Here is a 22,697-nt window from a genome sequence, read left to right as displayed (position 1 = left end):
CCAAGACCAAATCCCGGAGACCAAGAACAAAACTGAGAATAAGTTTTCATTGCAGTGGAGAAGAAGTCATCAAACGTCTTACATGCAAAGGTCCCGGGTTTAATTCACTTTAAAAGGGTCTCAGGATAAGACCCCCTTGTGAAAGATGCTGCTCAGCTGCTGCCATTGGGCATCAACGATGCTAGGCTAAATGGACAGACTCTGCACAAGGCAGATTGATGCGTTTTAGGGGCAACATCTCTAGTATTAAAATTTAACAGAGGTTTCGTTCCCTCTCATTTTGAGGCTGCGCCTTTCATTTAATGACTCTACCGCGTTGTTTACAGGTGTGTATTTAAAATAAAGCATGGGCATATGGCAGAGCAGATGGGCCAAAGTTGTCACAATAAAACCGTGTGTGTGTGTGTGTGTGTGTGTGTTTGTTTCAGTGTCCCTGGCTTTTCATTCCTCCAGCAGAAACTACCTCCTTTTTTCACCCAAGCAGTCTCGCTGAAAAAATAATAGTGCGATAACTACGAGAACTTGGCCTTTAGAATTTGAAATGCCTCATTTCGACTGAACCCTTTGATGCTCTGCATCACACTCTGTGCTTTATAAATAATGAATAGGTGAAAAGAGGAGGAGGAAGGGAGAGAGAGAGAGAGAGAGAGAGAGAGAGAGAGAGAGAGAGAGAGAGAGAGAGAGAAACCAGGGTGAGTCAGAAACCAGTCACTGGTCTGAAAAACCAACAAACAAAATCACCCTGAGCCACACGTAATTCTCGCAAAATGATGGTTTCCTTTCCAATCTTTATTGCAAATAGGGCTGAGGTCATCTCTGGCTGTTATATTGTGACACTCTTCCAGTACAGTAATGCTATCGGAGTGACTTTGTGCTTTTCAGCTGGCATGGGGGGGCCGGGGGACACACCTTGCTAGGGCTTCTCTGCAACGAAGACAGAGCATGTAAACAAAATGAAATGAAGCCCCTGAAGTGGGAGAAGAGACAGAGGGGAAGCAAAGGAGCCCCCCCCACACACACACACTCACTGAGGGTCCCCCGAAGCCTTGCCAAATATCTAGCATCTGGCAGGGATGCCTCGCCTTGTCTTGCCCACTCGTTCCACTCACCACAGTTCAGGCGCATCATGCATGCGTGGGCACGAATGCCTCCTCGCGAGTTCCATCTTTGGGAAGCTAAACTTGCAAGACGAAAGCAGCGTCACGTCCAGAGCCCTTCGCTTGAGTCGGGGCAATAATGTGGGTCAAGGAAGCAGAGTGATGAGGTACATGGAAATAGCAGCTGCAGTAAGTAGGAAACAAGAGTCGGAATCATGGCTTCCTCTTCCCTTGGGATCACAAAACCAGGGTGGATTTGATTTAAATCAAGTTGATTTAAATCACGATTTAAATCACTAGTCAGTAAGGCTTGATTTAAATCATTTATTTATTTTTACAGAAAGACCCATTCTTGCTGGTATAATCTTGATATTTACAACCAGATGAAGGTTTCCATTTTTGGAATGATACATTTTCAGAGTGGTTTTTACTGTTATATCAAAAATTACTGTTTTTATTATACTATTAGAAATACAGATAATTTTAAAATTGTTGTGAGCTTTAATAAGTTAACTGTTTATATTTGGACAGCTTTTCTTTTCTGCTGTACTTTAGTGGAAGGAGAAAAATAATCATTTCCTTAATAACAATTTAAACAGTTTATTTAACTAAAACAGTAACATGAAAGCATATGTATCCATGTTTGTTAACTGATGTGGTTAAATGACTTTAAAAAAAAAACTTTAGACTGAGTTTTGGCACAGATGAAAAACCTAAAACAAATCCTTATTTCCTGATGAATAGCCTTTGGACTATAATGTAACTTCAACAGAAAACTCTCTTTAGAAAGATTTTTCCTCCAAAAGCATTTAATTTTAAAAATCCGATTTAATTTTTTTTTTAAAAAAAAAACCAATTAATTTTTTTAAAAAACCCTACTTTTTATTTATTTATTTTTAAAATAATTGATTTTTATCCACCCTGCACAAAACGCAATGGGGACATCTGCTGAATGGAGCCGCCTTAGGCATTATTGCACCTGAGAGGTAGGCTGCAGCAGTGGTGACATTAAAGGTTCCAGCTCCTGGGGGCCAAGCCTCTTCTCCCCCCCCCCAGTGTTCAGAGGGTCATGCATGTGACGTCAGTTTGTGGCCAAAAGACCTGTCTGAACACAACAACAAGTCTTTGCCTGCTGGTGAAAGTAAAGAGGGGGTCAGTATGCCCCCCCACCATGGAAGAGAGTTCCAGAAACTGGGAGCAGCCACTTAGAAGTTCCTCTCTTGTGTCCTCACCGAACATGTCTGCGAATGTGGCTGGGCCAAGAAAAGGCCTTCCCAGAAGATCTCAAAGCCTGGGCAAGCTCGTCTAGTCTTTCCTAGAGTGAGCAGCTTCCTCGGAGCCAAGAACAATTCACACTTTGCACGTACTTAGGGAGCTGGGTATGTTTAGCCTGGAGAAGAGAAGGGTAAGGGGTGATATGATAGCCATGTTCAAATATATAAAATGATGTCATATAGAGGAGGGAGAAAGGTTGTTTTCTTCTGCTCCAGAGAAGCGAACACGGGGCAATGGATTCAAACTACAAGAAAGAAGATTCCACCTAAACATTAGGAGGAACTTCCTGAGCTGTTCGACAGTGGAATTTGCTGCCAAGGAGTGTGGTGGAGTCTCCTTCTTTGGAGGTCTTTAAGCAGAGGCTTGACAGCCATCTGTCAGGAATGCTTTGATGGTGTTTCCTGCTTGGCAGGGGGTTGGACTGGATGGCCCTTGTGGTCTCTTCCAACTCTATGATTCATGATGTTGCCATGAGCAACAGCCAACACACGGTGCCTGGTGCGTCCAATCCAAAGTGTATCTTCTGGCTCCTCCTTCTCAGAAGCCCATGAAATTTAAAAGTGAAGCATGAACACAAACTCTGCAGAACATTACAGGCTGGTGGAGAGGGAGGAGAAGGTGCAAGCATTGCTCCAATGAAGGAACTGCCTGACATCAGTTTGACAGCCAAGGTTGAAGCCACCTGAGCTGGGATAAAGCTCAGACCTCACTACGGTTAAGAGCGGGGACAATTGTATCGCTCGTTAAAAATTTCACCACTTTCTTTCTTGTCTTAACCTTGCTCTGCTTTACATTTTTGAAAGTTACAGGAATTTGTATTTTTTCCTACTGCCCTGTTGTACCGGAGTTATAAATGTCCTACATTTTTAGGAGGAAACAGGCATGAGTGTTGTTAAAGGGGGGCCCAGGGGGGGAGCCCGAATCCCAGGTCTCTTTCTTCAGCTGCACCGTAGATCATATGCCCCTTTCCTTCTTCGTTTAATGCTTTATGTTTTCACCTGGATGCTCTGCTGATGAGATTCTAGCCCTCCACCATCTTAATTGTGTATTAGCATATGCAAATCTGTATCAAGGGCCTGTGCCCTCGCCCTTTCACTATGTTGCAATGACCTTGGATATAGGAATGTTAGATAAATTCAGGAAGTGCTGATTAAGTGCTGCTTGCCCAACACGGCTATATGTACTGTGCATGGAGAGATCTTGGCCAGTGGTTTTAATCTGCATTTGCTCAAACCAAGGCTAGCCCACACAAGGCAATGTGAGGCAACTGGCTCAGGTGGCAGGATTTGCAAGGGCAGCAGGGAATGCATTGCCTACTGCCACTGCTCCTTGGAGGCTGGATCTGGCATCTCCTCAGCAGCCGCCCCCCATGCCCTCTCTGCATGTCACCTCTTGGCAAATAGGAGGTCTCCTCTCACTCTTTCCCCCAATGTTGATCTATACCTCCCCTCCCCTTGTTCCTGATAAGGGCTCCATTTTGTGGTTTGGCTCAGGGGCCAAAATTGTCTTGGTCTAGCCCTGGTTCAAACATTAATATCCAAAAGAGTTTCCACTGTTAGTTTTTAAAAGCAGTGGGCAGAGGGGGACCCACACGTACTCCTGTTCAAAACACACTTCTTCTTCTTTTTGTCAGACTAAGTCTTAAGCATCATTCCGGAAGTGGAATGCTGTTAATGCTCAACAAAAGGACTAGCAGCAGATTTTGAGACCTTGGGCTTCTGACGTGATCCGTTGATTGTGCGATGAATGCACGTTCATTGCACATTGTGGCTTTCATACCCCATCTCAAGGTCGCACTTATGCTGCAGGGACAACACATTTCTCTGAAGTGCCCTATTTTGTACTGCGAAAAGTTGGTACTCCAGTATCATACACTGTTGGAATTTTTTGTTTGGGTTCAGATCGTGGATAAACTCTCTGTGCCATTGTGTGAACTTCCTTTGCATAATTCTCTTTCTAATTCTGCAGCCGCTGTGTACTTTCTTTCTACTTCGCTGAATGCCGTGTGCTTTTTTTCCCTAAATGGGAAATGGACTTAAAAAAAAAAGTGAGACACACAAAGACACACACAGAGAGGGGGGGAGGCTTCCGCTACCCTCACCAATGGTTGGGATCCAAACAACCATCCAAAGTGCCTTTGGCAACATGGGCAAATGCTTTTGAAATGGGAGGAATGCTGTTCAGAGAGAAACGTATGTTTAATGCAGCTCTTTCCATGACCTCTGGCTTCTGTCAATGAAACAAAAAGCCAGGGGGGTTATCATGCAAAACCTGAAATGTGCTTTTTGTCAGGCTGTGGCCGGTGGAGCACAAATGCCAATGTGTTCCAGGAGAGCTTCATTTCTATTCAGGGCCGTCTTTAGCAGATGTGGCGCCGGGTGCAAATATCTACCCAGTGTCCCCAAATTACCACAGATAGTTGGGGAGGGTGAAGCTGCACACTACCAGCCATGGGGGGGTGCAACTCTCCCCCATGCCGCTGTGGGAGAGCGATCCCCGCAGAAGCCTGGGAGGGAAGCTGCACGCCGGCTAGCCATATGGTTGGCGGGGCGCAGCTTCCATCCTAAGCGTCTGCGGGCATCGCTCTCCTCCTGCAGAGGCTTGGGAAGGAAGCTACATGCCCGCCAGCCATATGGTTGACAGGGCGCAGCTGGCGGGCATGCAAGGAAAGGGGAGGCCACTGGCAAAGCTGCGCGGCTCCCCCACTCAGTGGGCACCCCTGAGAGGCTGGCACCCTGGCGCAATGAACCACTAATCCTTATGGGAAAGAAAGCTCTCAGTAGACCTGTAGACCAACTCAGGTCTGATCTCTGCCACTAATTCCGTGGACTTGAGCAAAACTCTCTTAACCTCAGTCCCCCACCTGCAAAATTAGAAGACCTACCTGGCAGGGTTGCTGTGAGGGAGACCAAAAAAATGTCGCGGTTGTTTATTAACCACTTTGCCGTACGAGCACAGACAGCGTGACAGGTGCCGATCTGCTCAGGAGGCTTTTAAAGGCTCGGACTCTTTCTAATTATAAGCTGAGCACATAGAACGCTCTCCCTGAAATCTTCTACAAAGGGACGGCTCATTAATTAGCAAGGAAGGAAGGATGCGATGAAGAAGAAGCAAAGTGGGAAGCCCAGCCGTTTGCTTAAAAGCATATTTCCTCATTGGCTCGAGCATTTGGAGTGAGCTCTCAGTGCCTTCCACACTCCCACTGCGCACACTAAAGGGCATTAGGCTTCGCTGAGCAGCTTTATTATCATACGTTAACCTTAACAAGGTAGAACAATCTTTTTCTGCAGTGCAAGGGTAATTAAATCTAAACACTCTTGGCCTTTCCAGGATATGTTGAACAGAAAAAATAATAATTGTTAATCAAGCTCCTTCTCCCCACCCCCCCTCTCTCTCTTTCTCTCCCGAACCAAAGGGGGGGAAAGGGGTCAGCATTTTCATTGTGCATGCTGCTCGATAAAATGCAGTTTTACTAAATTTAAAGTCGCGTTCTGGCTCAAGTGCTGGGTGCCCCCTGTGTGCACTCAAAGCTATGGAAGCCACAGTAATGAGGAAGAGTTGCTCGTGCTTAAAGTTGCACGGCCGTCCCGCAGTACTCGGAGACGGAGCTTTCAGCTGAGAAGTTCCCAGTTCAAATATCACCTCTGCTCTGCCAGCACCTCAGTAGGTGGGCTTACACAAACGACTGCCTTGTAGCCTCGCCATCCCTCATCTGCAGCGCGGGGGGGGGGGGGGAGTAATAACTCCAGCTGACCTTCTAATGCTGCTGCGCTGAGATGATGTAGATGAAGCCAGTGGACCTCAAATTCCACAACTGGAATCAGTTGCAGCTGCTGTGATGGGGCAGAAACCCAGAGCCCCCACCCAGTTACTGCTGGACTGCTTCCCATCACCAGGCTGTTATTTGTTGATGTGAAGCACCCACAAAACAAAAACATAAAACACAGAATAAATCTGCAAACACCCTGCAGCTGCAGTGAGCTGAAATTCTTATAGACACAAGGACGCTTTTTTTTTGTTTGTTTGTTTATCAAGGTTGGCAAACTATTTTGGGTGTGCGGCTGTTTTGCTGAGAGTTGTGGAACTCCCCATGTTTGTGCTCGTTGTTGGATATTTGCATCATGGTTTTCCTCCCGGGAATTCAGGGTGTGTTTATTGTCTTCCCCTTCCTCCCATTAGCTTCTCAACAGCCTTGTGAAGCTGAGAACTTGCACTTCTGACGCCAAAATTGTGAAACGGAGCATATTTAGAATATCTTTGCTTGTTATTTGACAGGGGAAACTTTTTGGGGGAGGGAGGCATTTTGCCGTAAATATCAGGGCAATGAAATGCTGTGGTTGAAGCAAGGGGGCTGCTATGAATGACATTATTTATTGGCATCTTGCTTTTGCACTCAGAAGAGCCAGGTTGTGTAGATTTGTCGGAATACGCTACACGGATCCGCTATAGGATCCACATTTATTTGTTTGTTTTATGAGGTTTTCAGGAACTACTTTTGGTATTGCTACGCGCAAAAGCGAAAGCGAAAGTAAGAATGAATGGTTTGGTTCACCAATGAGATTAATCCGCCTTTATTTTATAGTTCCGGTCATGTTCAAAGTTATTAATGAGCGTTAAACTTGCTTCCCGCCTTTTTGGAGGGCAGCAACAGTGATTTTATTGGTTGAGGCATTGATCATGATGTCACGTTTGTTCCTAAATAAAAGGCTGAGGCTCCCCGCTTAGGCAAGTCAGTCACGTTCTTTTCCGTTTTGCTTTAGTTGGGTTTTAGTTGAAGTCAAGTTTAGTTTAAGGGGATTAGGAGCGGGCTGGATGGGTTGGATGGGTTTTTCCTTTAGTTAGAGTTAGATCGCGGAAGTTCATTCGGTTTAGCTTTAGTTAGGTTTCTTTAGGTTTAGCCTAGGGCTAGGCTTGCGGAAGATATTTCGGTTTTAGCTTATTTAGTTAGCCTCGCGGAAGATTGGGCGCGCAGGGACCTTGAGTCTAGGAGAACTTAGCTTAGGGGACGAGCCTACGCGGGTTCTGCCAAGGCCGCTAAAGATATAACCGGTGTCTGTCTTTCTTTGGGGTAAAGAGGGAGTAAAAGGTTTAGAGTAAAAATTTTAATTTCCTTAAAGTTAACCTATCTATTCAGAGTCAGGGCATATACTATTTCTTGAGGCAACATTTTTCTTTAAGAGGCAGTTAAGAACTCATGCACCTTCGGAGTCATCACCCGGCTTACTCAACCTTCAGATTGTGAGACCTGGCCGGCGCCCGTGCTCAAAAGCACGCGGAACGCTGGCCGCTTTCCCCGCTACTGGTACCTCGTGCATGAGCAGTCCAAGTTTGTGCACGAGGAGCTCCAGCACCCAAACCCCGACATAGATTATCCCCAAACCCACGTTCTATTTGCAATAGGTCACATCCTATTTCTGTAACTGTAGCTTGTTTTTCAACTATTGCTGATAATTTTGCATTGTTGTAACCCGACCTTGCAGTGTAGGGCAGTTCAGATCAAAATAAGCTTTATCGTACTAGCCAAAAGCAATGACACAATCATACACAGTCAGGAAAAGAAATATCTTTATAACTGTGTATTAAAAAGCAGAGCCGCTGCCTGAACCATCAAGATAATAAAACGCAGGTGCATTTGTAGATTTGGGACTCCACATAGCAGACAATGTTTTCCTATTTAGACTTCTGAATCTCCCTTACAGTTTACTGCAGTTTTGTCCGGGTTCTTCTTCCTGATCATGTAGGGCAGTTAAGAAATCAATATCAAGTGCAGGGCAGTTGGACCAGAAGTGCCCCCCCCAGATGTTGCTGCAATACGCAACCTCCATCACATCTGGAGGGCCACAGGTTCCCCGTGCCTGTTGCGTTAGGTTCCTTTTCCATAACACTAGTAGGAAATGATGTCATGTGAACGTGAAAGCCGTGTCCTGTTAATAACGATGCCCCAATTTATCCCACAGATGATGCATACTTACTGCAGGGACTTAATATCGAACAACTTTACCCCGAAACCTCTAGTTTCATTACATATGATGGGTCGATGACGATTCCACCCTGCTACGAAACAGCAAGTTGGATACTAATGAACAAGCCTGTCTACATTACAAGGATGCAGGTATGCACTGCTACCTCTATTGACAAGGCCCTGTTAGAATAACAAATTTCAGGTGTATCTTTGTAAAGGAATATGAGAATAAACCGAAGCGTGCGGCGAAATATGTGGTGGGTTAGTTCAAAAAAGTGAAGTCCAGTCTTCCTTGCCTCTGAAGCAAATAAAACATAATGCAATAAAACACCAGCCATTAAAAACTTCTCTGAACAGGGCTGCCTTCAGATGTCTTCTAAAAGTCAAATAGTTGTCTATCTGTTTGAAATCTGATGGGAGGGTGTTCCACACGGAGGGCTTCACTGCCTAGATGACCCTCCGCCTGTGAAATATACTCGGAGTCAAGTGTGAATTTCATGCTCTTTATTCAGCTCATAGTAGTGAGGAATGCAGTTCCTCCAAAACGTTTGCTTTATATACACTATTTACACAATGGGCCCCACGTGATTGGCTAATTCCGGGATACTCCTGTATGCCAATCGGAGTGCGGATTCACTTCCACCTGGAGCTGGATTGGGTGGCTCCTGCGGACCAATCAGACTGTTGCAATCTCAATCCTATTGTTCTGGGACCAATCAGACTGCTGCAATCTCAATCCTATTGTTCTGGGACCAGTCAGACTGCTGCAATCTCAATCCTATTGTTCTAGGACCAATCAGACTGCTGCATTTTGGATCCTATTCAACTCAGTACATAACAGCCTGGTTCCCTGTAGCTGCACATCTCGCAGTGAGGGAACCGCCAGAAGGCTCTCAGAGATGGACCATGTTGTCCCAGCTGGACGGTGGAGTTGGAGGTGCTCCTTCAGGTATAAAGGGCCAAGGCCATTTAGGGCTTTAAAGTTTAACACCAACACTTTGAATTGTGCTCAGAAATGTACTGGGTACCAGTGTAGATCCTTTAGAACCGGTGTTAGATGGTCCCAGCGGCTGCTCCCAGTCACCAGGCTAGCTGCTGCGTTATGAATTAGTTGAAATTTCTGAGCCACCTTCTGAGGTAGCCCCACATAGAGCGCATTTGCAGTAGTCCAAGCGGGAGAGAACTAGAGCATATACCACTCTGGCGAGACAGTGTGCAGGCAGGGAGGGTCTCAGCCGGCGTACCAGATGGAGCTGGTAGACAACTTCCCTGGATGCTGAATCAACCTGCCCTATATACATCTCGCCTCTTTGCCCATTCACTCACTCCGTTTCCCTCTCCCTCTCAGAAATCTGCCCCCTTTCCTTCTTCCCTGCATTCACCCAAAGCACCTCTCCTCCAGACTTGCATTGATAGAGCCCTGCTTCCCTCTCCTGTACTTCACCATGTTTTTCCTCCTGCCCTGCCTTAACATCAGAGCAGCTCTGCCAATCGCTGCTCAGCTTCTCTGTGGCAGGCATGCAGGTGAGCCAAGCACTGCCAGAGGGTCTTGAAAACGACCAGATTCTCAGTGTCAGGAAAAGAGAGCTGAGTAGTCACTGCCAGAGACTTAATCACCATGATGGTCGGGGCAGCCGTCTCCAGGATCTCTTTGCACAGTATAAATAACCTGAGGTTGGGGGAAAATGTCTTATCTGGTTCAGGGACTCCCAGAAATACCCAGGCTTCATATCTATTTTCCTAGATGAGCATGAGTAATCTGAACTGGCTTCTGCAGTTTTGCTTAAATGCATACTTCTTTTTACTGGGAAACAGAACTGCACAGCCGCCAGTCTCTGATATTCATGGCACCAATCTTACAAGACAGTCCCATGTCTTAAAAACTATAATCTAGTAAGATGTGGCTGTCACTTCCTACTGCAACCTTTTAGCGGTGGCTCCTGCCTAGAGGTCTCATCAGGCAAGCAAGGCTTGAATCAGCTTCACATGTGTCACTTAGGTGTGCTTTTGGAGCCTCCTTTGCTCTCGGTGTGTGTGTGCATGTGAAAGATAGAATAAATGCTCTTTTATCAAGTTGTGACGGTTGCCATGAGTAAGACAAAACCTCCAGACAGGGTCAATTTGTCTGCAGAAAAATTCCTCTCTGGCCCCAAATATGGTGACCAAGTATTTTCATAGCCATGTATAACCTGGCCACTCACCTACAGACAGGCCCTAAGTGGGAGAGTGTGGACTCCAACTCTGACTGAGCTGGCTGGCTCAGTCATGGCCCATTTTAATAATAATAATAATAATAATAATAATAATAATAATAATAATAATAATAATAATAATTAGTATTAGTATTAGTATTAGTATTAGTATTAGTATTAGTATTAGTATTATTTTATTATTTATACCCCACCCATCTGGCTGGGTATTAAAAACACAATAAAACATCAAACATTAAAAACTTCCCTGGGTTTCCACAGCCACTCTGGGCAGCTCCCAACAGAATATTAAAACATGATAAAACATCAAACATTGAAAAATTTCCTAAACAGGGCTGCCTTCAGATGTCTTCTAAAAGTCAGGTAGTTGTTTATTTCCTTGACATCTGATGGGAGGGCGCTCCACAGGGCAGGCGCCGCCACCAAGAAGGCTCTCTGCCTAGCTCCCTGTAACCTCACTTCTCGCAGTGAGGGAACCGCCAGAAGGCTCTCGGAGCTGGACCTCAGTGTCCGGGCTGAACGATGGGAGTGGAGAGGCTGCTTCAGGTAGGAAATGGGTGGACTTGAGTGAAGACTAATGGCTGAAGTCCCCAGTCAGTCCACCACCATGGCCCCTGCCCCTTAGCTTGCAGGTGATAGACTCATTCAAATGGGCAGGTTTCCAGCAACAAGTGCAGCCGCAGGAGGAGGCACTGATGTCCTCCAGTGGCCACACGGGGCAGAACGATGAGCCCCAGCCACAAACCCCCATTTCCCAGCAAGTGACCTTTCCATCGCAAACCAGGGGCATATATTTAATTCATAGTAACTCCATTCAAGTTTCACACCTTCCGTTTTCTCCATAGACTTTTTATTTCAACGCATTGTGGGAAAGCCCTCCTTTTATCTGCCTTGATTGCGCAAAAGACAAAAGGATTTCAGAAGAATGTGAATAATTTCAGTGCGCTTCTGGATAGCCTTACAGCGATTCAAAGCCTTAACCTTCCAGACGGCCATCACACCCTGAAAAACTGTGCACATGCAACTGCAAAATGCATGGATGACTTTGAACTGCAAGTTCTCCACGCAGCTGCAGTCCTTGCTTTCCTACAGCAGATCTCCTTGCAAAGGAAGGAGTTACAAATGCACACCTGGAAAATCTGATTGCCAAGTGGCATTTCCCCCTCTGTTGCAAGGGTTAACAAAAGATACTGAGCTGTTCCAGCTGAGCAAGAGGGAAAGTGCAGCTCTCCACTGAATCACTGATGAATGGGAGGGAGCATGGGGCGGGGGGGGGGGCAGATTACATCTGGCTGCAGGCTGGATCCAACCTTTGGCCAGGGGTTCCCCTCTCCTGAATTGCAATTTCCTCATTGTCGGCTCAGACCATTTTATTTCTTCCTGCATAATGATTAATGATGCTTTTGCCCTCAAGCCAGCCCCCCCCCACACACACACCTGCTAGGGTGAGATGTTAAACTGATGCTTTCTTGCCACTGTTTCTTTGCAGTAACAATTTTTCACTGTGAAAGGCAGAAAAGAAAAAAAAAATGGGGGGGACGGGACTCAGTAATTTAACACACTCCTCAGGGGGAAAGGAGCTTACGTAGCGGGTCCCTTAAGAGGCATTTCAGCATTATTTCCTAGCCATAATGGGAAGCTTTCAGTTAAAGGCAAAATAAACTGAATTTGCTATAGAATCGTACCTTGGTTCTCGAACAGAATGCTTTCCGGGAGTCCGTTCAACTCCTGGAACCATTCGAAAACCAAGGTGGAGCATCCTGCAGCCAATCGGAAGCCACGCCGGACGTTCGGCTTCCGAAAATCATTCGGAAACTGGAACACTCACTTCCAGGTTTCGATCATTCAGGAGCCAATTTGTTCGGGAGCCAAAGCATTTGAGATCCAAGGTACGGCTGTATGCATTGGGCAGGCTTTCGTTGCAATTGCATCACACTACCAGATAATCAACAGAAATAAAAAAAAACAGAAGACAGGGGAACAGAGCACGGACAGTAAATTTTCTGGGTACTTATCACTAATTGTCTGTCCTGGGTTATATGGTTTGCTCATATATTTTCCTCCTGAATATTAACGGATGTAAATTTTGTTGTGTTAAGTGGGTCCATTTATGTTTGTGCAGATGCATTCATTACGACTGCTAAGCCAGAATCAGCCTTCACAGATTTTTCTGAGTATGAGCGACAACTTCAGACCAGTCCAGCCTCTCAACAATCGATGTATCCGAACGAACATCAACTTTAGTTTACAGGGAAAAGATTGCCCAAACAATAGAGCACAGAAACTACAGTATAGAGGTACGCTCCAAACATTATTTTCATTTCTTAAATGCTTATTGTCGTAATTCTGTAGCATCCCTTTTCAGCAACCAGGCTTAGGAGCGCAGGACCCTGCCTTAACCAGGTGAGATGATTTGTCAATGTAACTCAGGGATTTTTAATACTCCTAACCGGCGGCAGCTCTCAGACAGAGAAAAAAGGTGTTTCCCACTTTTATTTGGAGGTGCTAGGATTGAATCTGGGGCTTTTCACATGCAGAGACTGTGGCCAGACTACTAGTGGCTGGCAAGAAAGGCAATAGCTGTGCACTGCTCTCCCATCAGCAGAGTAGCTGCTGTTTACCAGGAGGGAGAAAGGTGGAGAGGTCAGCACTGTGGATGTGCACCAGCAGAGTCGATCTGGTGCTCCTACCTCTCCATCTGCACACAGCCAGCCTTCTGCCCCACCTTGCCCATCTCCCTCCCAGTAAGCAGCATCAACTCGGCTGGTGGAAGGTCAGTTGCATGGCCCCTTGTCAAGCAGCTGTCCAGGAGCCAGGTCATCCACAGGGCAAGCACATACACACACAAAAGGCATGGAATGCAATTAGCTTTTTATTAGCAGAAAAACAATAATATAGCAATGTTCCCTGGTTCATCTTAATGAAAGTGTTGCTGAAACTAAGCTCTAGGCATGCCCCTCTCCTCTAGCCTCTCACTCTGGATGCCTCCTAAGCAGATGAAGGCTGTGACTCTGGAAGTTCATCCCTTCTGCTCCCCACTGTCCCAATTTCAGGCTCTGCGCCCTAAGGTGTCATCTTCAGAGCCCTCTTGGGAGGCAGACTCCCACTACTCTTCTTCATCCAGCCGGTCCCCGACGCCCCTTCACATGGGCTGTCAGCGGCTCGGCCACTGAGCAACAGTCGTTCTCCAAAACACTCTCAACGTTTCAAGCAGGCTCCTGAACGTTAAGCAAAATTGAGCATATGTTAGGAAAGTAAAATGACTCCAGACAGTACTGGCTAGAGTCTGATGCTTGTGGTGGGCTGAAGGAGTTTCAGCTGGAAACTAAAGGGGCTTGAACGACTGAATGTCTGCACAGGGGAAATTACTTATTCTGGAGGAATCTCCACAATATGCACTATGGGAAATTCTCTCTCCAAATTGGAGCGAAATGCCAAGCCTCTGCTGTAAACAGCAAATATCAGAGGCCTAAAGGTTGGAGAAACAGTGAGGGAGCAGAGAAAAGTATGCCGTTGCATCCAGATGGCCAGAATTAGCCACTTCCACAGGCAACCCTCTCTTTATGTCCCTAATTTCAAATGATTTGATGTGGGGTGGGAGAAATAACAGCTGTTTCCGTGGAAGAGCTTCTGTATGTCAGTCCAGTCAGCAACTAGGAAATACCTCACTACTGTGATACTTCAGAAACGATGTTTCTGAACCACAGTATATGTTTTGACACACCAATAGTGAATATGGATCCTGCCCATCCATTTAGACCAGGCCAGGAGGCACTGTGGCCTTCTAGATGTCATTGGACTACAGTGGATGGTCGAGGATGATGGGATCTGTAGTCCAACAACATATGGTTCCCCATGTCTGATCTAAACAGTAGCAGCTATACCCATATACACATCATGCAAACATGGGGTATCTGGGAGCACAGTCACCAGCATCATGTGGTGGTTGTTTTGTCCAGAGCAGCAGTGGCTTCACAGGAGAGGACAATTAGAACCTGAGATTCACTCCCTGGCATCTTCAAGTAGGACATAGAAATGGGTTTGAGATCCTGAAAGGTCACTGTCAAAGAATATAGCTAGATGGAGCCGTGTACTGGGAGACAGCTTCGTATTTCCAGACTGTGAACAACACGTTATCCCTTTTTCTGAAGCCCTGTCTCCCTTTAATAATAATCATAATCATAATCATAATAATATTTATTATTTGTACCCCACCCATCTGGCTGGATTTCCCCAGCCACTCTGGGCGGCTTCCAACAAAAATCAAATACAAAAATATCACACATTAAAAGCTTCCTCTAAATGTCTGGTAGTTGTCTATCTCTTTGACATCTGAAGGGAGGGAGTTCCACAGGGCGGGCGCCACTACCGAGAAGGCCCTCTGCCTGGTTCCCTGTAGCTTTGCTTCTCACAGTGAGGGAACCGCCAGAAGGCCCTCGGCGCTGGATCTCAGTGTCCGGGCTGAACGATGGGGGTGGAGACGCTCCTTCAGGTATACAGGACCGAGGCCGTTTAGGGCTTTAAAGGTCAGCACCAACACTTTGAATTGTGCTCGGAAACGTACTGGGAGCCAATGTTACTCTAAGGCCAAAGTTTTACCTTCATTTTTTTACTTGTCATGAGTTGGCTCCTGTGCACCAATCTCACGTGAGCACACAACGGGGCCAAACTTGACGTGATTTTCATCACATACTGGTGATTGATCAATCAAATTGTGATGATTATGGCGTACAGCTGATGAGAACCCCAAATTAACAATTTCAACTTTGGGGTTTTCATCAGCTGAATGCCAAAATCATCACAATTATAACAAATAAAGGCTTGACATATCTCGCTTTGCATGTCACGAGTCTATCTCATATATTAAACTCCAGTAGCTAATGAAAACAATTGCTTAAATAAATGGACTTTTCCACAATATTCTAATTTTTCGAGTTTCACCTGTTGTTTGGTGACTCGTTTTTTCTTTCACCAGTTGCCATCAGTGGGGCTGGAAGGGCAAAGGTACATTGAGTCTGCGGAGAGGGGGAAGCTTTAACTCTTTGGCACCACCAAATTGACAAATAAAGTCACAAATGGTTACCATACATCCTCTATTGCGGGGGAGGGGGGTTAAAATCATGGTTGGGATTTTTTTAAACTTGGGGAAATGTCCAGGGTTTTTTTGTTTGGTAGCAGGCAAGCAGCAGGGGGGGGGGGGCTTTGCGCAGCTCAGCTGGGGAGCGGGAAGGCTCCTGATCCCCAGCTGAGCCAGCCCCAGTGCTACCCCCTCTGCTGTCTTCTGTTTTGCCCTTCCAAATATGGCAGCCCTACAAAATGGTGGGGAGGGGAGGCAGTAGGAGCACCCGATCTTTGCAATGGAGGAAGGTGTTCATCAGCGGCAGAGCATTTCTCCATGCCGCGAGGGGGTGCCCGGCAGAGGACAAACAGGGCCCACCGCACCAGCTGCTGCTGCTGGAGCGATACCATCACCAAGCACCATGGTTGTTGCACGCTGCTCGTGCCACCTTCCCTGGATCCGAGCCTTGCAAGGCCGCTCGGGAAGGGCAGTGTGGGGACCCAGCAGCCGTGCACCACTTGATCCCAGCCTCACACGTGGCTGGGATCTCAGAGTGCACGGCTGCCGCGCTCCCACGCTGTTGCCACCACCCCCACCCCCAAGCAGCCTTGCAAGGCTGGGATCTGTGGAGGGTGGCAGCACCTGCAAGGGGGAGCCCGAGCAGCTGATGGCCCCTGGTGGGTGTGAAGCAGGGACGCCCAGCGGGAGGCTTTGTGCCCCTCAAAATTCTGCGCACTAAGCCATGGCTCCTCTGACACCCATTACAAAGAGACTGCTGTCCAATACATGCTTACTTGGGTGCAGTCACCAGAATGGCATTCCAACACTTCTCTCACCTGGGCCCTCAGAAGTAGGGGGGGGGGGAGAGAGAGAGAGAGAGAGAGAGAGAGAGAGAGAGACCCCTCCCCTAGAGCCGAAGGTGCAATGGGGCTTTGCTGAGGCTCCTCAGTTGATGCATGCGAAAGCCGTGCCTCAGCTGAGCAGCCTCAACAATAGGCCTGGCCGATGTATCGATACATCACCCAGGACTGGTATGAGGGCCGAAGTGTGATGGCGGCTTCGCCCAGCGGTATATCATGGGTGAAACCAGCGCCACCACTCCAGACTCCCTCTGCCACTGGTGCGCCAGTGGCCAAAGGGACTCGGGAGTGGCTGCAGTTTCACTCATGATATACTGCTGGGTGAAGCCACTGTCGCTCTCTGCCCCTTATACCACAGAGGTATAAGTGCTTCATTAAACTGCTTTTCCCGAGGTACAGGAGCCACATTGCCGCTCCAGCAAAGCAGTTTAAAGAAGCTGCCTTCCCATGGGCAGGCAGGCTACCTCTTTCTCCCAGGAGAAAGGTGATTTTTGTTCTTTTCTCCGTGACTCACCTAAGATCTGTATTCCCTGGGCACTTCTGTGATCTTCTTTAGTCATGTGGGCGCTTCCCCTGCCCTCAAAAAGCGGGTACCGCTGTGGAAAACCTGTATGATGTTGTTGTTCTTGTTGTGTTCCTTTTCCAGTAAACGAATGGCTCCTCAAGTGATCCAGACAGAAGCAGGAAGAACTCCTAACCTCAGTTGAATGCTACTACTGTGAATTGACGTAATACAGAATGCCCCAGCCTCATTCAGTCTTTGTACTTCATAGATGGCGTGCACACACACATGTGCTGCAACGAAAAGAGAGAAAATAAACGGATGCCAAGTTGGGAATTCAGCTAGATGAAATTTGTTCATAGATGATCGGTCCTAACAAAAGCAAAAAGACAATGATCTTACCGATAACATGATTACAATTTTGATACTGTTTTCCTGAAACTACTATAGCTCACCAAGGAAAGACTTTTCAGACTTTGTACATATGAAATTTCTCCTCTGTTCCCCTCCTCCCTTCTTCCCCCTCCCATCATTCCCCCCATTAAAAAGAAAAGAAAATACCATACATGGTGGTTCACTACGGCATCCAAGTGGGTTTGTGTTCTGTGTGCCAAGTAATCCTTGGGAAGCTCTCATATTGTCACTTTCATTACTGGTTACTGGCAAAGCAGAACTAGAAGATTGTTAAGGGAAACTTGTTTCTGGGTCATGATCCTTCTGTTTATTTAATAATGGACAGATAGCGGGATAAGTATTGTAAATAGATCACTGAAGAATATAAAGGAAATTGAAATATTTTCCCCTCATCACATATCTGTAGTAGGAACTGCCAAGACTGGGATTAATCCATTTTTTTTTCTGTTCCTTGTTTTACAAAGGTCATACGTTGTGTTTGGTTACTGTTAACAATTCAATAAATGTGTTTAACAAATTAACTTACCACACTTGCTTTGGTTTACTCTGTCCTCCTCGATATATATATATAAAAGAAATGCTGTCTTACATTTTAAAAAATCGCAACAAAACCCTAAGCATATATATTATAAATATATTGCTAGTTTGTCTAAGATAAAAGCATTGGGGGATAAATTAAAATACAGCGGTGTGACTTTAATTTTGCCATAGGATTCACAAGGAATAAGATTTAGATACCAGAAGCAGGTAAGACAATTGCAAAGTGTTCTACAGAGTAAGCCAAACCCCACAGCCTCCTCCCTTGCTCTAGTCAATAACAATTAAAAAAATATCCCAGGAAAAGCAAAGTTCTTATCACAATGAGACCTACTCAGTCTCCTGCAGTCTGTGGTGCGACTGCCCTGCTCCCCTGCAGCTGAGTAGCTGTTGCACACTAGGATGGGGGGGGGTGGAAATGAAGCAGAAGTGCCACATTGGCTCAGCTAGCACATTTGCACTGTGCCAGCCTCACCACTACCCCAAGCCTTTCGCCTGACTCAGCTGGAGGGAGATCAAGTGAATGAATGGTGCAGCCCCAGCACGCTGTCCACCACTGCCCTTGGTAGACATTGGGCCCCCAGCATGTGAGGGATGTTGGAAAAATGCTCTGGGGAGATGGCGAACTCCCCAAGACTCCGGAGCGTCCTCCCAGTGGCCCTCTCTGGCTGGCATGTCCCTTCAGTCCAGAGCACCAGTAATCTGCGACCCTTTTCTTATGAAAAGAGCACACAGGTCTTCTAGCATCACACAGCAAGAAGAAAGACTCATCTGTAGTTCTAAACTACTTTATTTAAAGTCTGTATACAGCGACTCCATAATCAAGGGAGGTAATAGTACCACTATATTCTGCTCTGGTCAGACCTCACCTGGAATACTGTGTCCAGTTCTGGGCACCACAGTTCAAGAAGGATACTAACAAGCTGGAGCGTGTCCAGAAGAGGGCAACCAAAATGGTCAAAGGCCTGGAAACAATGCCTTATGAGGAACGGCTTAGAGTGCTGGGTATGTTTAGCCTGGAGAAGAGAAGGTTAAGGGGTGATATGATAGCCATGTTCAAATATATAAAAGGATGTCATATAGAGGAGGGTGAAAGGTTGTTTTCTGCTGCTCCAGAGAAGCGGACATGGGGCAATGGATTCAAACTACAAGAAAGAAGATTCCACCTAAACATTAGGAAGAACTTCCTGACAGTGAGAGCTGTTCGGCAGTGGAATTTGCTACCAAGGAGTGTGGTGGAGTCTCCTTCTTTGGAGGTCTTTAAGCAGAGGCTTGACAGCCATCTGTCAGGAAGGCTTTGATGGTGTTTCCTGCTTGGCAGGGGGTTGGACTGGATGGCCCTTGTGGTCTCTTCCAACTCTATGATTCTATGATCATGTCTGTGTTCTCTGAACAAGAGTACAAACTGCAACACGACAGAAGTGAAACTAAACTATACAATAACAACACTTCGGCGGAAGAGATAAGACAGACTTCCATTCCCACACACTCTGACACTCATGTGATTTACACTAATCACAACAGTCTTGCTGAAGCAGCAGAGGATAGATAAAAATCTTAAGAAGGGAGGGCTGCAGGGAGTCAAGGGGAGCATCTCACCTTCCTCTCACATGTGATGGCAATTGCAGAAGGGGACAGAGAATGAGCAAAAGGGACTTCTGGCATTAACCTCCTCCATTGTATTTCTTAATGCTAATCAAGCTTCAAGATGGGCCCCATGGGTTGGGGGTAGGTCACAACATGGAGCTGTCACTGGGACTGTCTAATCAGTGATTGTGACACATGCACAATGCTATTGCTAGGAGCACTTCAAATCGCCATGATCTCCATGTCTGAATCCCACTCGGTAACTCAGGAGCTGCCAGGAGCCACCAGCTCACCCAAGACAACGTGTGCAAGATGACCCCCGATCTTTGACTAAAAAATGGGGTGGAAAAACATTGTCTTGTACATGGGGAAAATGTGGTAGATTGAGAGAGCAGGGGATCTTCCTTGTGGTTAGAAATACTGACATTATCAAAGTTGCACATGGAAGGCATCAAATCACTCTCCCAATATATTTTTGTTAAGGCTCAACAATGTTTCAGTGAGTGGATCCCCACCCACACCCAGCAATAGGATCATTGATCTAAACCCTACAAGCCACACATGCCCTGGTTAGTCCATGTAGTACAATGAGATGGTAGAATACTTAATGGGGTTGCAGAATGCACTGCACCTCTTCAGAATCCAAATGTGGGGTCACATTACTGGATATTCCTTGCAAAGAGGAAACCATAACAAGTAAAGGTCTGGAGTCTTTCTCCACAGTGTGCTCTTATTTCATATTAAATACCATATGGAGAAGGGACGTGGGTGGCGCTGTGAGTTAAACCACAGAGCCTAGGGCTTGCCGATCGGAAGGTTGGTGGTTCGAATCCCCATGATGGGGTGAGCTCCCGTTGCTCCTGCCAACCTAGCAGTTCGAAAGCATGCAAGTAGATAAATAGGTACCACTCCGGCTGGAAGGTAAACAGCGTTTCCATGCACTGCTCTAGTTTGCCAGAAGCGGCTTAGTCATGCTGGCCACATGACCCAGAAGCTGTATGCCGGCTCCCTCGGCCAATAAAGTGAGATGAGCGTCGCAACCCCAGAGTTGTCCGCGACTGGACCTAATGGTAAGGGGTCCCTTTACCTTTACCTTTACCATATGGGGACCCTGGGATAAATCCCTAATCAGGTGGCTGGGTACCTTACCCCTTTGCTCCATACTCAACTTGCTTGCAAGCTGATATAATAGATTGCCCTGGTTTCCATTTGCTGCAAAGAACTTTAAAAGGGGCCAAGGTGTGTCATGGCAAATAGCCATGAAGGAAAAGCAGGTTATGAAAGCAATATTGATACAGCTGGTTTGTGGAGCAAAGAGTGCTTTTTAAGATGCACTCCATAGCCTTGGGTTCTTTCCTTTCAACCTCTCAGTAAACAAATGGGGATGAGAGAACACCACAAAGAAAACCGCACAGAAGATCATCATAAAATCCCATCTTTCCCAGTGCAAGGCAAAATGTTGTGAGAGTCATCAGGGAGAAAGCATCAACAGGTGGAGTATTCTTCTGAACCCCAATCATACAATTTAACATAGTTTAGAAACCTTTAAAGATTGGTAGATGATTGCAAGACCCATTCTACCCAGCAAGAAGATGACAAAGGATGAAACTCTCATACGTCTAATATTCCCATCGTTAGCTCTATCAGTACATCTATTCCTGGTTTGCAAATGCAAGGTTCCTAGTCCCTTGTTAGAGAACTGATTTCCAGACACAGCAATAAAAGCAGGAGTAGAAAGACTCCTAATTCTTAACACAGACAACGCCCGATTTGCACACGAGTTGCGTTCCAGGTCATTATACACGGCATCGGAGCATGCATACACCCCATTATGACCCTGCCCCTGTTATGCCCCTCCATCCTTCCCCCTTTTCCAGGCACTTCCTGGTTGCCACAAGGCACGCTTGCACAGTCGTGCATCAATCAGATGCACATAAGTCGGTCGCTGCCTTAGATCATGTCTGGTCAATGCTATGTTTGACTGTGCACTGCATCTTGCCTGGAGAAGTCACATCCAAATGAATTCATTCACTTGGGATCTTAGTGTTGGTGATCTGTAAAGTTTGCCTTCAATATAAGGTGAACTTTACAACATCTGAGTTATTTTCTGGCTCAGATTTTAATCTGAGCCTGAGAAGAATTCTGTCCCTCCCCAATTCACCTCTTCACTTTCCTATCTGCAGCTACAGTAGCTTCTGTAGTACTAACAGAGAGGGAGGGAGGTATCTCTCCACACTCCTCTTCTTATTCCTCCCAACTTCTCCAGTTCCTCGCTCCTTGAACACTGCCACAGAAGCATCCCAGACACAAGGAGCCCTGGGACATGTTCATATAGATCCCGGGTGCTAGGGAAAATTACATTTCCCATGGATTCTGGCACCCTGAGTATGGCTGTTGCTCCTTTCCAGGTTGGAGTGGGTGGGAACAGAAGCAGAATGAGAGAGAAGACACAGAGTTCAACTATGGCCACAGCAACTAAGGAGAGAGAGAGAGAGAGAGAGCGCTCCCATCATCACTTAGCAAGGGAAACTCACAAGGAAGGGAATTGCAGGGGTTATGGAGCAGAAGTGACAGGTGAATTTAGAACTCCAGGAGTTAGGTTTTGGGTCCCCCCCCCCCCGAACATAAATAAGTTTTTTTTTCTGAACATTCTTCACTTTTTCTTATAATTGCTGGTCCCAGCACTAATGGAAACTAGGCAAGTTAGCCCATCATTACTCTTGTCTTCTGGCTTCTCCAGATCTTGGATTTCACTCCCCTATGACTTCAGTTCTTGTCTTGTAGCTGCACAAGGCAGATCATTTGTCTACAATCCAGACACCAAGGCAGCTGAATTATAACTGAAAGTCTGCTAGCTCCCAGACTGGTTGGCTTTCTAATATTACCTTGTCATCATTAGCTCAATATATTCAATCATTAGCAGAGGAACGGTGTGTTAGGAAATAGTCCATCCAAAAGCATAATCCAAAAAAAGACACACAAAGCAAGAGCAAAGACAAATGTTTGCAAAATATTTGCAAGACTGAAGGGAGGATGCTGAGTGTTAGCCTCAGACTCTTCCCTTCCTCTCGAAAAAAATACCCTGAGTATTTCGTATTTAATGATGGCAGTAATACAGCAGCAAGCAAGGTTGATTTCAGCTTTCTGCTTCCTTTCAGGCATAATTTGAAATGTGACAGTAATGACTAATCAGA

At 46.2% G+C, this 22,697-nt stretch overlaps 1 protein-coding gene across 3 annotated transcripts in view; it reads left to right on the top strand.

Moving 5' to 3' along the window:
- The window catches only part of CA10 (carbonic anhydrase 10), a 314,314-nt gene extending 296,410 nt beyond the window's left edge, over positions 1-17,904 (top strand). For all 3 annotated transcript variants that reach the window (XM_033138718.1, XM_033138717.1, XM_033138719.1), the window contains exons 8-10: positions 8,330-8,484; positions 12,667-12,841; positions 17,110-17,904. In XM_033138718.1, coding sequence (XP_032994609.1) covers positions 8,330-8,484; positions 12,667-12,841; positions 17,110-17,132 — 353 coding nt within the window. In that variant the 3' untranslated portion in view covers positions 17,133-17,904. The remainder of the gene's footprint in view (positions 1-8,329; positions 8,485-12,666; positions 12,842-17,109) is intronic.
- Positions 17,905-22,697: the final 4,793 nt, after the last annotated feature.

The sequence above is a fragment of the Lacerta agilis genome, chromosome 2 (genome assembly GCF_009819535.1).
Source record: "Lacerta agilis isolate rLacAgi1 chromosome 2, rLacAgi1.pri, whole genome shotgun sequence".
NCBI classification, from domain to species: domain Eukaryota; kingdom Metazoa; phylum Chordata; class Lepidosauria; order Squamata; family Lacertidae; genus Lacerta; species Lacerta agilis.
The sequence above is the reverse complement of the archived record's forward strand: the minus strand, read 5'-3'. Positions and strand labels throughout refer to the sequence as shown.